Below are 15,236 nucleotides of genomic sequence, written 5' to 3' on the forward strand. Positions count from 1 at the left end.
GCAACTCCTTCCTTCTCCGTCCTCCATCCATGGCTCTGAATCTCAGAGCTGGTGAGAGGTGCCGGATTCTAACAGTAATGGAGATGGAAGCTCTCACTGTGTCTCCTGAGCAGATGGGGGAGGGGGAGGGGGGGAACGGGTGTGGCAAGCTGCTTCCTCTGTCTTCTCCTGAGGGATCCACTCTGGGTGCAGTGGCCACCAGATGACCTTCTTTTGACCCTGTCAGTTAAGACAGGGTCCAGGTGCCAACACTGGCTTGGTGATACACAAGCCATTCCCTTGGGGAATGAGCAGGGACATTTAGACTCTTGTCCCTGAATAGCATCTAGTTGGCAGTACATTGTGGAATATCATTTATGCACCAAAACCCAGTTTTGCTCCTGTGGGCTCTCGGTGCTGTATTTCAAGGGGGATAAACATCTACTTGCTGAGGTAGGTACAGACAGTCACGGTCACTCGGTGGCTTTTAGTGCCCAAGCACTAACTCTTCCAACTAAGTGCTACATTCTAAACTCTGACATTAAAGCCACAGAACTGGGGTATCCATGCAGCTGGCCTCCGGTTTCCTTTGTTACAGGTTAGGAAATAGGCCTAAAGCATTGAGTTGATATTATTTACTTTTTTGCTGCCAAGACTAGAAGGGTTTTTTTTTTCCTCCATCTTTATTAAATTGGGTATTTCTTATTTACATTTCAATTGTTATTACATTTCCCAGTTTCCAGGCAAACATCCCCCTAGCCCCTCCCCCTCCCCTTTTGTATGGGTGTTCCCCTCCCCATCCTCCTCCCATTACCGCCCTCCCCACAACAATCCCATTCATTCTTGGCAGGACCAAGGGCTTCCCTTCCACTGGTACCCTTACTGGGCTATTCATTGCTACCTATGCAGTTGGAGCCCAGGGTCAGTCCATGTATAGTCTTTAGGTAGTGGCTTAGTCCCTGGAAGCTCTGGTTGGTTGGCATTGTTAATGCAAATAAAATTGGAAAGCCAGAAAACATCAAACTATCCCATGGGTCACCTTAGGGTATTCGGTTTTCTTGTAAAATTCCCCTCTGGTTGAGAAGGTGTTACACTCTGGGAGAGAGTGCATTGGCTCAGAAAGAAGGCAGCCATAGGAAAAGAAAGAGAAGGGAGTCAGGCACCCCCACCAGGATTCATGAGGAGACACATGAACCTCTGTGTATGTGGTAAAAATTATTGCTCTTGGAGGCAGCAAACCAGCTTCCCATCTCAGAAAATGTCATCTAAGTCCTGAAGCCTTAATCTTCCCATCAACAACATAGAGGCAGTACCTACTTTGCAGGGTGTTCCTAAGAACTGAATAAATATTGCCTGTGACAGACAGCATGTGACCCATGCCACATGACCAGTGATGGCTCCTTAGCTGGAATATGCAGAGGACCCTTCTCCACCAGGACATCACTGATGGAGCACCTAAAGAAATTAGAAATCTGAGCCAAATGTTGCCAATAACACATAAAAATTCACCAGAGCACTTGAGGAGGTTGGTTGATTTTTTCCCCCCTTATACCCGAGATAACAGGTTTTCTGTAAATCTTCCTTCAGAAGTAGAGATGGGGGAATAATTCATCTATTTTGAAAAGACAATGCTTATTTACTTTGCAGTCATATGTCCACAGCCCACATGACATGAGAGTTGTGCCCAAGCAGCCCTCACATAGGAACATGACGGGCCAGTGACTGTGGCGTAATCTGAATGGATGAAAACAGTCAGTCACAAATTGAATGACTCACCACACCAAATCACTATAACTCATTAATAACGTAGTTCACATTAATAAGGTAGTTCACTGTGTTTGCTCAGTGCTGTAAGGATTCAACCTCTCAAGAATCATAGCTGGGGAGTCCCAAGAGAGCTGGACAGGAAAAAAAACAAAACACAGAAAAAAAAAAAAAGTCAGCAGACATACTGTCTGAACCAAGCAATTATTCTGCAGACCTCGAATTTCTGTTTATTTGTCTAAAAAGCACAGACTGGGTTTGGCACTAAACATATCAAGCCTCCTCACCCCACCCCCTGAGATCACCTTTATAAAGGGACTAATGAATGCCAGCCAGGGAAGCAGGAAGTGGCATTGGCTTATGTATTCTTTTTGCATTTCCCCCAGTGGCCACTAGTGGACCCAGGAACAGGTTCATCTCCACTTAGGATGGCTCTGACTCCAAGATCCCAGAGCCTTAAGCCCAGTTCTCCAAGTCTACTGCCCTCAATGGTAGCTTTTTCATTTTGAAAACTCCCCGTGTAAAACAAACTGAACAGATCAGAGAGGCAAGGAGAGGAAAACAAACAAACGAACAAAAACAAAACAAAACAAAACAAAACAAAACAAAAAAAAAACCACACATCAGCCCTTTCGTTTTAATTAGGCCCATCACCATTACTGGGAAGCATTCATGAATTTCCAGAATATATCCACATGTCCGGGACATGGCCGGTGTGTATACTAGCCTTTTACCACAATTGCTTAAGAATTCTTTTATTTGAATGAAGCATGCCACCTTCCCAACCACTTGAAAAACTGAAGCAGAGAATCACTTCTGGGCTAGCCTGGGCAACATAGCAAGGACCCTTCTCAGAACATTATTTTAGTAAGGTTAAAAATAAAACACATCAAACTACATACACTCAGAAAACATCTCCAAAGGCATACTATAGTAGTTAAGAAAATCAGAAATATCTGACATTAGAAGGGGACCTCAGAGGTAGGACCAAGTTGTAAATACACCTGAGGTCATCATAGACTTTTAGAGATCCTTAGTGTCCCCCTGTGTGTCCCATAATTGGAAAATTATCGAGTATCTACTCATGTTATTTAAATTGATGTGTGTGTGTGTTTGTGTGTGTGTGTGTATGTGTGTGTGTGTGTGTGTGTGCGCGTGCGTGCGTGTGCATGCATGTACAATGGAGGCTGGAGGTTAATGTTGGCTATTGGCTATCTTCCTTGATTACTCCATCATACGTATTGAGGCTCAGCCTCTCACTTAAACCTAGTTCATCAGTTTGGCTACTCTAGCAAGCCAGCTTGCTCTAGGGATGCCTTGCTTCCCCTTCTGAACTAAGGACTAGAATTCAACTCTGGTCCTCATTCTTATGTGGCAAGTGCTTTTACCAGAGGATCCATCTTCCCAGCCCCATAGTGACATTCATTGCTAAATGAAGGGTTTTACATATTCAGTTGATATTTCTGAAAAATCTCCCCAGAGCCTTCCAGGTCTCAAGTTGTGTGTGGCTAGGTATGTAATGCCGCACAATACCACTTCATCCCCCTGGGCTGAGGGACTCTGTTACAGAGTGGCCATGAGTAGCAGTAATTAGAATATTTGCAGGGCAGGATGACTGTGTTGGAGTCAAACAAGGAAGCAGGACTGGCCTGATAACCATTCAAATGGATGCAGACCCAGGAGCTTTTAGGATAATGGAGTCTAGGTGGTTTTCTTAGAATTTCTTCCCTCCTACCACTCTTTGTCAGAATTAAACAAATCTCTTAACCAGTTAGCAATCAACTTCTTGGTGCCAAGGAGACACTCTGAATTTAGGGTTATTGAAAGAGGGAGAGAAGCATTCAATACATGACAGAGAAATCAAGTTGTTATGTGAAGTTCACCACTCACCCAGTTCAAAAAACTGTATTTATTGTCAGTTACATGTTGAGACTATATTTGGGGATAGAAAGAGAAAGTCAATCTCCTACTTCAAGTGGCTTTCATTTAAAAGCAAACAAAACCCCAAAACAAAGCAAACAAAAACTTAGTGAGGATCACTGCAATTCAGTCTAATAAATACTGTAATTGAAATTTAGTCTAACTACAGTAAAATGATGGAGAGACAGGTTTTGGGGTAGAGTAGAGAAGATGAAGGCTTCCAGATAACAAAGACATCTCAGCTGCTACTTGCAAGATGAAAAAGAATGTTCCAGATAATGCCCTGCTGAGCATGACAGTAAAGACTTTTAATCTTAGCCCTTGGGAGATGGCAGTAGAAAAATAAGCAATTCAACATTGTCCTCTGCTACACGATGAATTCAAGGCTAGTCTGGGGTAATAGGAGACTCTCTCAATAAAATAAAAATAATGAATAAAAAAGCAAGGGCCAAGCTAAGTGTTGTAGTGCAAGCTTGCAATCTCTGTACATGGCGGTCTGGGATCATGATTTTCTGACCTGTCTATACTACGTAGAGATGATGTAGACCACGTGTCAAATGAAGAAGAAGCAGTGGGCTAGAGAGATGATGTCCTGGGTAAGAGAGAGCTCTTTGGATAATTTTGGGTACCAGAGCGTAGTGCTCATGCAGTTAATTAGGCATCCTCCACACTCCTATAACTCCAGATCTTAAGGTGAGAGGAGACAGGATGATTGCTGAATTTGTTTCCAACCTGAGAAAACTTGAACCTCGGATTCAGGGAGAGACCCTGCCTTCAAATACATGCACAGGATACCTACCATCACCCCCTCCCACGCGCCACACCCCCACACCACCTGGCAGGGAAAAGAATAAGTACATCTTTTTTAAAAGATGAAGGAAGACAGGACGAAGAGTACACGGAAGATCGTTTGTCAAAAGTGGTGGGAGTTGGCTGAAGGACAGAGAAAAGATAAGCCTTACAAACTTGTCAGACGTCACAGTACAATACACATCGAAGACCCTACTTCCCTTCCATTCCACAGAACACAGGAGACATGCTGTGGACTCTCAATAGCAGATTTATGTTTTACAAGAGTGATTCTCATAATGAGGAGAAAATTGAGAGAAGATGTTTCAGGCTAGAAGAGAGGTAGATCAGAAGGCCCTGGAGAAGGTGTGAGTCTCATTGCTTTTGTTCTAAGATTTCTGCAGCGTTTAAGGCCATAGGACATTTTAGTAGCAACGGCTTAAATAATACTTGTTGAAGAAAATGTCTTTAATTGTTCGAATTATACTTTCTCCTCCCGAGTCCCCAAAAGATGTGTGAGGAAAGCCTTCCTGTGACTCTTTCCACCATAAGCAGACCTACTTCTTCATGCATGGTGTTAATGCCTATAGCTTAATAATAATGTTACCAAAGATTGCAGGGAGGTCTCAGCTCACCAGGGAATTCCTAGAATATGAACCTAAACATTTAACTTATTTCAAGATTCCATCTGTGACAGGTATAATCATTCTCAGAAGAATATTTTTGCAACCCAGGGAAAAGATAATTCACTTTTTCTCATATTAGAGAGAGAGAGAGAGAGAGTAGGAGGACAGGAAAGCAGCTGACTCTTGAGCAGAAACACTCTTTCTGTAACGGCCCATTTTCTGATGTGTTTGGAATTAGACTAAATTGTGTTAGGTAGACTTTTTGAAAGCTGTCGCTTTGAAAGGGCAAGCTGCCAAGTTCCTAGCCATAATATAACTTTAAAAAGAAAATGAAAGAAAGAAAGAAGTGGCTTCCCAGCGAGTTGTTCCATTTTGCTAAGGTGCTGGGCTTGGACAGGGAGATGTGAATTCCTTTGCTGCTTGTGGTGAATGAGGCCTGAACACTAAGAAGGCTCTTTCTATCTAAGTTATGTCTTGTTAGGCCGATAAGCAAAGTGCAATCCGTCCTCGCAGCTTCACAGATGCTTTTTGAGTACCAAACACTTGGGGGAGGGGCATAAAAAGGCAAAGGGGAACTAAAGTGCCTTGTGTTATTTGTGCTATCTTTTTCCTAGGTCCACGTTTCTTGGTAGCCAAATGTGTTCTTGTTATAAGGATTCTGTATCTGTTTGGCTTTGCATGTGGTTATCCATGATCAACCAGAGAAATGTTATTCATTTGGTGACACTGGAGAACTCACCTCCTTCCCCAGTACTGACTCTCAGGGCTGTGATTTAGATGTAGTTTGTCCTCAAAGGTTTATGTGCTAAAACTTGGTCTCCGTGTGGTAAACTGAGAGACAAGGCCTACTGGAAGGTTCTCATGCCACTGTGTGGGGGTGGGAGTGGGGGTTGCCCTTAGAAGAGATTAAAGCCCTCCTTATGTGACCCTGAGCTAGTTCTCAGGAAGGTGGGTTTTTATAAAAGGTAGAGACTGGCCATAAATCACTCTCTGTGGGCCGGGACCTGAGATCTCTTCCTCTTTTGTCTAGCTTCTGCTTTTAGGATGCTATGTTGCACACACCATGAGGTATTGTTCTGGTCCCTCAGAGCCAGAATATGCAGTTAAAACTGTTAGCATCCAAACACCTCATCGCTCTTCTCTCTCTCCTCTCCTCTTTCCTCCTCTCTTCTCCTCCCCTCCCCTCCATCTCCTCCCTGCTTCTCTCCTCCCTCACTTCCCCTCCCCTATCTTCTCCTCCCCCTCCTTTCTCTCCTCCCCTCTCCTCTCCTCCCCTCCCTTTCCTTCCCCCTCCTCCCCTCTCCTCTCCTCCCATCCCCTCCTCCTCCCTCACTTCCCCTCCCCATCTTCTCCTCTCCCTCCTTTCTCTCCTCCCCTTCCTTCCCCTCTCCTCTCCTCCCCTCCCTCTCCTTCCCTCTCCTCCACTTCTCCTTTCCTCTCCTCTCCTCTCCTCTCCTCTCCTCTCCTCCCATCCTCTCCTCCTTCCTCTCCTCTCCTCTCCTCTCCTCTCCTCTCCTCTCCTCTCCTCTCCTCTCCTCCCCTTTTCTCTTTACCCCTTCCTTCTTCCCTTTCTCCTTCTCATGTGTCTTTTTTCTTCATTAAAAACCCAGCCTCAGACATTTCTTATAGTAATGAGAAACAGATTAAAACACCCAGGGATTCCACTGACCCATTAGAAGGTTACTGTAAAGAGACATGAACACGGCTGTCACTTTCTATTTTAAGAATAAGTCACCTGGTTTTATCTTTCCATGCATCTTACACATTTGACTGCCATTTTGAACATGATTGCTTTAAACCTTTTACCTATCAGAGTGGCTTGTAATTTTCCATGCCTCAGCCAAGTTGCACTTTTATATCTTTTTTTCCCCCAAGTCTCATTTTTTAAATGAAACCTTTTTCTTCACTTAGATAGTTTGAGGAAGGAATTTGAAAAGATCAGATTTTATTTAACTTTGCCCTGGTTTCTCCTCACTTAGAATGCAGCATTTTCCTATGAGTGTTCCACTTCCTTTCCAAAGGCACTGATTTATTAGGGTGATATTGTAATAAAATAAATAAATAAATAAAAGTAACTGAAAAACATGATTTTTTTTAAAATCCAGGCTTAAAATTAAATATTCTCAAAAACAGTGCAATTATATATATATATATATGAAAAATGTTAATATCTAAAAAGAAGTTTTGCCATGTCCACTTCAAGGCAAAGACCACTGCCCACTAAGAGCTTTGTCATGCACAGTACCAGTGCTCCTGCAGATAATCTGGACTATCTTTGGTAAGGCCAGATTCTTCCAGACCCCCAAGCTCTTCGTCTTCCAGTACCCACCGCTATCACTCAGGACTAGCACTGCACTCTATAAGGTTCAGGTGACCTTACTCAGACTCCCTAGATGTTCACCAAGTTCTTCAGGCTGAGGTGTTGGGTAGAAAGCTGGATGACTGGTCCTTTCTAGGACTGACATAATAATCTGGATGAATCTCGTGTTTAGCTTCATTTTTTTCTGAGTAGATAAAGCTGATTGAAATATCAAGGCATTGGAACTAATGAACATTCTTTCAGGCAGTCGATCATAGGGGAGGAAGGGTAATAATTATGAGGGAAGAGTAGGGAGTCCATTAGGACCTATCCATTCATTCCCTACATGGAGACTAATCTCAGCACGGATCTATTTTCCCCCATACTTGAGATTTTTCTTTAGGTTTTTAGTTCTAACACACAATGTAGACACTTTGAGCTAAGGGCAATCTGAGTCTGTGTTCCATCTCTGTTCTGGAAGTGGCAGGTGATTGGATCTAGCAGAAACTGATACAGAGACATGATTCTCAAGTGTTTTCAAAGGTCAGAAAGCTGGGGTTAGGAAGGTTAAGAGGACCAGAGCAGGTGTTCTGCAGGCTCTGGTCAATCAAGATGGATGCAGGAGGGAGGTCTAGAGGGAACGGCGACCCTCAGCACCAATCTTAACTTAGAATGGGCAACAGCTTTCTAATTGGCCCTCTGGATGGACACCATCCCAACACCACTCTATTTTGTTCCCATAAGAGGTTTAACCTGTATGTAAGGACTTAATCATCATGGCCGTTCCCATTTGGGCTTCTCATTGGATCCTCAGTACAAAGTCTAAACCCATGGACATGGTCACCAAGACCTGAAGGAGCTTGGGCCTTGAGATTTCCTTATGTTCCTCAACTCTCCAGCCACCCTATTGTCTCCAGGCTTCTTATGTGATCATCCACACTCTTGCTTGAGCCACCATCCCCTCTACACACTTGTTACCAGTTGTCCTGGTCAGCATCAACTATCAACTTGACACAGCCTAGAATCACCTTAAAAGGGTGTCTGATCTTTATCAGATCGATCTTCATGTATATCTATAAGGAAGGCCTTGTTTGTCTTAACTGAGGGAACGAGACCCAGCCCATTGCAGGAGTGCCATTTCCTTGGCAAGAGGTCCTTGACTGTATAAGAAAGCTAGCTACACATGTGAGCAAACTCCATGTTCCATGCTTTAAGTTCCTACCCTGACTTCCTTCAGTGATGGACTGTGACCTAGAAGTGGAAGCCAAATAACCCCTTTTCTCCCCTAGGTTGCTTTTGCTCAAAGTGTTTTATCACAACAACAGAAATGAAGGTAGGACCCCATCTCTCTTCTGGGAAGGGGTTCTCCCACACCTTACCCCAGAACCCCAAATTTCTCTTATTATTTATGCCCCTTTTGGTATTTACTTAGCTTTCATTTATGAGGAAATGCTCATGAATACTTGTATTACTGCCTTGTGTGACAGCACAAAATAATGTACTATAGAAATCTGGCTCTAGTGAATAATAAACATACTGAATGCAACTTCAGGTCCTAAGTGATTTTGAGAATATAGAACAATGAGCCAACTCTACCAGTGAATGTATTGTGAAGTCATGCAAGGCCTTAAAAATGGAGCCAGAAAGAAGAAAAAGCAGTTACATAAGTAAATATAGCCAAATAGCTACACAGGTGAGAGATCCATGGGAGGCTCCGTGGAACTACAATCCCCTATTGATAGAAATGATATCAGAATGTGTTTTAAGGGTTTTGATTCAGCAGATGCTTAATGTAAATCTATAGTAAGCTACCAGTGCCCAATGAGACCTGACCTGAAGAAACCAAAATATTTTTTTTTATTTTTACAAGATATAGTGATCTCATTGTAGTTTATTGGAAAAACTACAGCCAGGATAATGCATAATAGTTGAGGGAAGACTATTCCTGAGAGAAACTGACAAAATTAAATCTATTATAAAACAGGATTTATAATATTTTAGGAATGAGTCCTTAAAGAAGAGGTTAGAAAGTTGAGATGCTTTTACTCAGGGGATGTCTCAGGGTGATCTCTAAACTTCAGAGTAACAGAGGGACAAAGACTAGTTCTGGATCTGTGTAGAAGTCCAAATCTATACTCATGGTCAGAATCCAAGGATCATCCTCAGTTTGGACAGGGGCTCTGAAGAAGGGGTTTTCAAGAGCGGCAAAAGGAACACTTGAAGTCAAATTAGGGGTACAAGCTGAAAGAGTGTGTTCTGCTCAAGACAACTTTGGAGATCTCCAGACAGCTCATCCAGATAGCTCATCCAGGTAGCTCAGCTCTCACAGACCAAAGTCCAGTCTTTTATTTACATTCAGTCATTTACTCCAAGTTCTCTTTTGATATCCCACAAATCAGCATTCCACGACCCCAGCCCCTTGATTCTTAGAAAAAGACAGCAAGCACATCATTTTCTTTTAACATTGCAAATGAATTTAGAGATCTGCCTGCCTTTGTAAAACTGGACAATAAGTTTAGCTGGGTCATATCCCATTCTGAAATTACCATTCTCACCACACTTGGGCCTGGACCTAAACTGGCTCTGTCTGAACTTGAACTCCAGAATCTGTCTGCATTTGTAAGCACAAACAATAAACTTATCTGGGTGGGATTACACCACTCCTGAAATTTCTTTATCTCCTTCCTTAATATCTTTCTGATAATCTGGCTCATAATACAGCTTCCTTTGTTCTTTTAGGTCTGTGAAGCTTCTTATACAATTCATATTGCACCCTTATATTTTGCATAGTTGAGCAACTATATATTTTTGAACTCATGTTTTCAGAGTTTCTTCCCACAGCCTTAAGGGCTGTCCTGAAGGTCATTTACCATTTTTGCTAAGGAGATAGATACACCCTTGCCTCCCAAATTTGTGCTGTCTCTGATTATCATGGGGTCATTAACCTTGGCAGAAAGGATATTTGCCAATAACCTTGGCAGGGAGAATATTTCCATGAAGTAATTTTGTCTATGTCTATATCTATCTATATATCTCTATCTCTATCTATCTATCTGTCTGTCTGTCTGTCTGTCTGTCTGTCTTCTATCTCTATCTCTATCTCTATCTTTATATCTATATATATCACAAGCCTCATGCCTAGCAAACATCAACCTCATGGAGGCCCACACCCTGTTGGGTCTGTTCCAGGAATGGGAACTATGTTACACCATTCCTTCCATGACCATGCAGGACTTAGCAGTCAGAAAATCCACAGGGAAGCAAATGTCAGGCCATCTTGAGAATGGTAGAGTTGTAGAAGAATTGACTGTATGTCTTGGGAGCTAAAGGGTGCTCTGTTCCCTCTGTGACCAGACTCCATATGGCTCAGCCATATCTAGAAGGTCTACCAAATGGTCCAGAAGGTACCTTTGCCTCTGAGATTCAGTGAATTTGTGATATTGAAGGCTTTCTTTCCACTGCTTTAAATGAACAGAGAACTGAGAATTCTGAACTATTCTGAGAATTTTGTTTTTTAGATGATGATTAAAAATCACTATGCTAAGAAAAAGGAGCAGAAGAGTTGATTCATAAAGTCATTTTTGAGAGGGTTTTCCATCTTGGTGTGTGTGTGTGTGTGTGTGTGTGTGTGTGTGTGTGTGTGTGTGTGTTTTCATATATAAGAGAAACCGAGACACAGAGAGATTTGTGTGTGTGTTTATGTGTGTGTGCTCATGTATGTGCATATACTCTAATGCATGGGCAGGTTAGAGGTCAACATCAAGCATCCTCTTGAACTACTGTTTTTGGAGACAGGGTCTCTCACTGAACCTGGAGCTAGACTGACTAGCCAGCAACCCCAGGGACCTGCCTATTTCCACAGCTGTCAATTCCCAGCTCTTCCTTAAGTTGTTTTAACATTGGAATTTTGGCTTTAATAAAGCTATAGGAATTAGAAAAAAAGGAAGCATGGAAAAGAGGCTCTAAAATTACACATCTGCAGCTTCCGGTTTAAAGGAAAAGTGTTCTTCAGAGGCTCCTGTATAGTGATAAGTCTTTGAGATTAGACAATAGTATAACCATGTCTTGCACTTTGCCTATCTAACAGCAGAGTCAGAGGAACCCATGAAGTACTCCACCATGATGGACAGGTTCCATCCAGAATTCATGGTCTGTGAACCACTGTCAGTTAATGGTCCCACTTTGTGCCAGATATAGTACCAGACCCACCCACTATAACTATAATCTTCCTAGAAAATTTCTGGGTAGCAATATCCTCATTTGAAAAGAGGATAGAATTCAAATCTGGAAGGAAAATCATCATTTACAAGGAATTTTGAGAGTTGAATTTTGACTTGGTTTTACCCAAACTTTGACTTTATGAATAGTGTTTCAGAGACTGTTGAACTTAAGAGTTTGAGGGAACCTTAATGTGCTCAACCTTTTGTTTTTCCTCTGCAAGGAAAAATGGAGCCTAAGGGGACTGGGTTTATCTAGAATTATCTATCTAGAATTCCTGTGTAAAACAAAGGGGTTTGGGAGAATCTTGCAAGATGTCTACACATGTATTCAAGCTCATAGTTATGCTTTCTTCATATAATATGTCTCCAGCTATAGGAGTAAAGCATGCATCAAGTAGTCAGGCAGCTTGGAAAACTGAGGCCTGGCTACCTGTCTTAGTTAGGGTTTTACTGCTGTGAACAGACACCGTGACCAAGGCAAGTCTTACAAAGGACAACATTTAATTGGGGCCAGCTTGCAGGTTCAGAGGTTCAGTCCATTATCATTCATGCAGGAACATGGCAGCATCCAGGGAGGCATGGTACACGAGGAGCTGAGAGTTCTACATCTTTATCTGAAGGCTGCTAGCAGAATACTGGCTTCCAGGCAGCTAGGAGGAGAATCTTAAAGCCCACACCCACAGTGACACACCTACTCCAATAAGGCCACAGCTTCTAATAGTGCCACTCCCTGGGCTGAGCACCTATAAACCATCATACTACCTGACTCTACTTTCCCTAAATGGAACTCCAAACATAGTTACAGAAACCAATACCCCAAGTCAGTCACCTAAACTACATCGTAGACCCTGTTGTGTGTGAAGGAGGAAATAAAGAAAGGCATGAGGGGAGCTCACTTTTCTCTGGGACTAGTATGTGTCAGAAAATCTGTAATTTCCTGTCACTCATGGAATCTCATGTCACCATCATATATATAAACCTCTAGATAATGTTGTAACCTAACACATGATTCTGTAAAATAAATGAATATATATATGCAGTCTATGCAAAACTATATGAGTAGTAGGCATAAAGTTAACATGTATACTCCTGACTCCAAAAGACAGGGAAAACTTGGAAATTTTTAGCATCAAAAAGACCAGAGTCTGACACCTAGATGGCTCATTTAGGAGCCAAGGATGTGTGAATCTGATTCTGCCTATGCCAGTGGATATGGTCACATGTTGTCACACAGAAACGCTGCCTCTCTTTCTAGAACATGGTCCTTCTACCCTCTCCCTGCCTTTGAGCAATCAGATCTACTTTTAGAATTACAGTAGGAGGACATTTGACCCTTCCCGGGGTAGGAGGGAAGTTTGGATTAATAGTTGGCTTTGTCCCTTTGAGGCTTTGTCAGATTTGATCCCTCTTTTTGGAAAGATGGGGAAATTGAAGTGGCAGTCTCACCTAGGGAGGGACAGCCATAATAGGAAGAGGCTGACTTAACAACACCCAGCATGAGACAGAGAATCTGAAGACTTGAACTCTGACCCCTGCTTTTCTCTGTCTAGATCTATAAACTAGGCACCCTTCTCTCCAAAATGAGGATCCTGTGCTCTGAAAAGAGCTCACAGGTGGGTAGAGAGTTTAAAAGAATTTGTCTTCCAAAGCAGGAGGCTGATTCTCGAATCTGCTGCCCCTCCTGTCCCTGGCAGTTCCAACCAGCATACTTTCTTCCAGAAAAAAAAAAAGCTGTTTTTCGAGTATGTGTTTAGGTCAAACATATTTAATGATTTTCTTACTTTGCTTTCTGTGTGGACAGATTACTTGAATGTCACAGCTGTTCACCTGTTCAAGGAGAGATGGGACAGCAACAAGATTGATCACCACACAGACAAATATGACAACAATAAGTTGATTGTCCGCAGAGGACAGACTTTCTACATCCAGATTGACTTCAATCGCCCATATGACCCCAGGAAGGATCTCTTCAGAGTGGAATATGTCATTGGTGAGTGCTGCCTGCCTTAGCCATGATACTAGGGGATACGCTGCAGAGAGAGGTGGGCACGGGCTCGATTTTACAATTTCCTAGTACTGTATTTAAGACTGGTTGGAGAAGTGGTTCAATTATTGGCCAAACACCAATAATTCAAAAAATTTAGCCTAGAAGCATGTTGAGCAAAAAAAATATTTAACTGAGTGTTTTGCTTTTCTCAAATGGTTTTGGCCTCTTACAGTTGTGACTTGACTTTAGAGTGTTTTAGTTGATGTCACAGGCTGGGAGCATTTGCAAAGCTCATCTCCATATATGGGTCCCCAAAGTGAGTTCTGTATGAAAGCAGTCTCTGACAGTCTGAGTCCACGAGACGGGCATGGAACAGGAAAACCCACTGACCACTTTGTACTCTACTCCTGATGACTGACAGTGTCCATTTCCATGGTTCTGGAAAGTACCACTTAGCTTTGTTTGTTCCATTGATTCTCAAATTAATTTGGTCTTGTCTCCCCTTTACAAAGTTACTATTACTTGACATCTTTTAATAGACATTCCCTGGGTATTTATGGATATTGAGGAAATACAGGCATGAAAAAGCAAAAGTGGCTTGAAGTAAAAAAATATGTCCACACGGTCATAGGAGCAGAGGATGAAACCAGGCGATCATATTGCTAGCAGCTGAAATAAATAAACTGAAAATCAGCTGTCCTTTTGAGAAAGAGATGAGGTTTGCCCCTCAAACAGCAACTTAAGAGAGAAAGAGTCTAAAACATCAGTTATAATCAGAAATAAAACAGAAATACCTGCTATCGCTGTTTGTGTATTAAACAGCCCAAAGAAATCATTGCTGTATGGTTTGCAGAAAGAAATCATGCAAGAGGAATATCTTCTATAAATAATGGGAAATAAGAGGTAAATCTATATAATTTTGATGCTATTGTGAGCAGACATTTAGGAAACAGAACAAGGACAAAGGAAGGAAGACAAAATACTAAAACTTCTTAAGTTGGCTTGACAAAGACGAATACTTGAAAATCGCACCCCTTACTCAGGTAGCATTAAGTACTTAGAAATAAGAAGTGTGTCCTATGTAATAGTAACTACAATTTTGGAATATCAAACTAAATCTAAAAAAATGACACAAATCTATATGTGTGACATAAATTCCATGAGAAATCAATGATGAAACCATACATATTCTTAAATAAGAAGTTTCATTATGCTTCCAATAATTTTCCAAAATGTTGATCAAAAGTTGCTGCATTCCAATTAAACTAAAGTCTGGGTTTTGCATCTTAACTATGTAACTTGGTAATGGTAATGAATTGCAGGCTTTGAACTGCTATGTTATGAAGAGACATTTAGTTTTGATTTGGTGTTTTCAGATAGGTTCTTATTGTGTAGTCTTACTAAGGTTTATTTGGGCTGTTCTTGGGATAAAGTGTGCAAGAACACAGGAGTCAGTGATGGGCAGAGGGAAGAGTTAAATAACAAAGTCACAGGGGCTCAGTGGCCTCCAAGCTGTGTAACTGGATCAGCAACTGTAGGGTTGTCCCATTGCAAGGAAGAGTGTGAGGCCTTCCCTGTGCGTGACTGGCCCTTGGTTCTTGATTGTCCATAGGGAGCAGCTGTGATCTTAGCACAGTCAGTTTCCTGTGTTG

The 15,236-nt window shown here is 42.1% G+C and overlaps 2 protein-coding genes across 2 annotated transcripts in view; one reads left to right on the forward strand and one right to left on the reverse strand.

Moving 5' to 3' along the window:
• Tpi1l2 (triosephosphate isomerase 1 like 2) overlaps positions 1-15,236 on the reverse strand; it is a 923,619-nt gene that overhangs the window by 716,108 nt on the left and 192,275 nt on the right. The window lies entirely within an intron of this gene.
• F13a1 (coagulation factor XIII A1 chain) overlaps positions 1-15,236 on the forward strand; it is a 176,764-nt gene that overhangs the window by 2,291 nt on the left and 159,237 nt on the right. The window contains exon 3 of the mRNA NM_021698.2: positions 13,399-13,587. Coding sequence (NP_067730.2) covers positions 13,399-13,587 — 189 coding nt within the window. The remainder of the gene's footprint in view (positions 1-13,398; positions 13,588-15,236) is intronic.

The sequence above is a fragment of the Rattus norvegicus genome, chromosome 17 (genome assembly GCF_036323735.1).
Source record: "Rattus norvegicus strain BN/NHsdMcwi chromosome 17, GRCr8, whole genome shotgun sequence".
Lineage (NCBI taxonomy): Eukaryota > Metazoa > Chordata > Mammalia > Rodentia > Muridae > Rattus > Rattus norvegicus.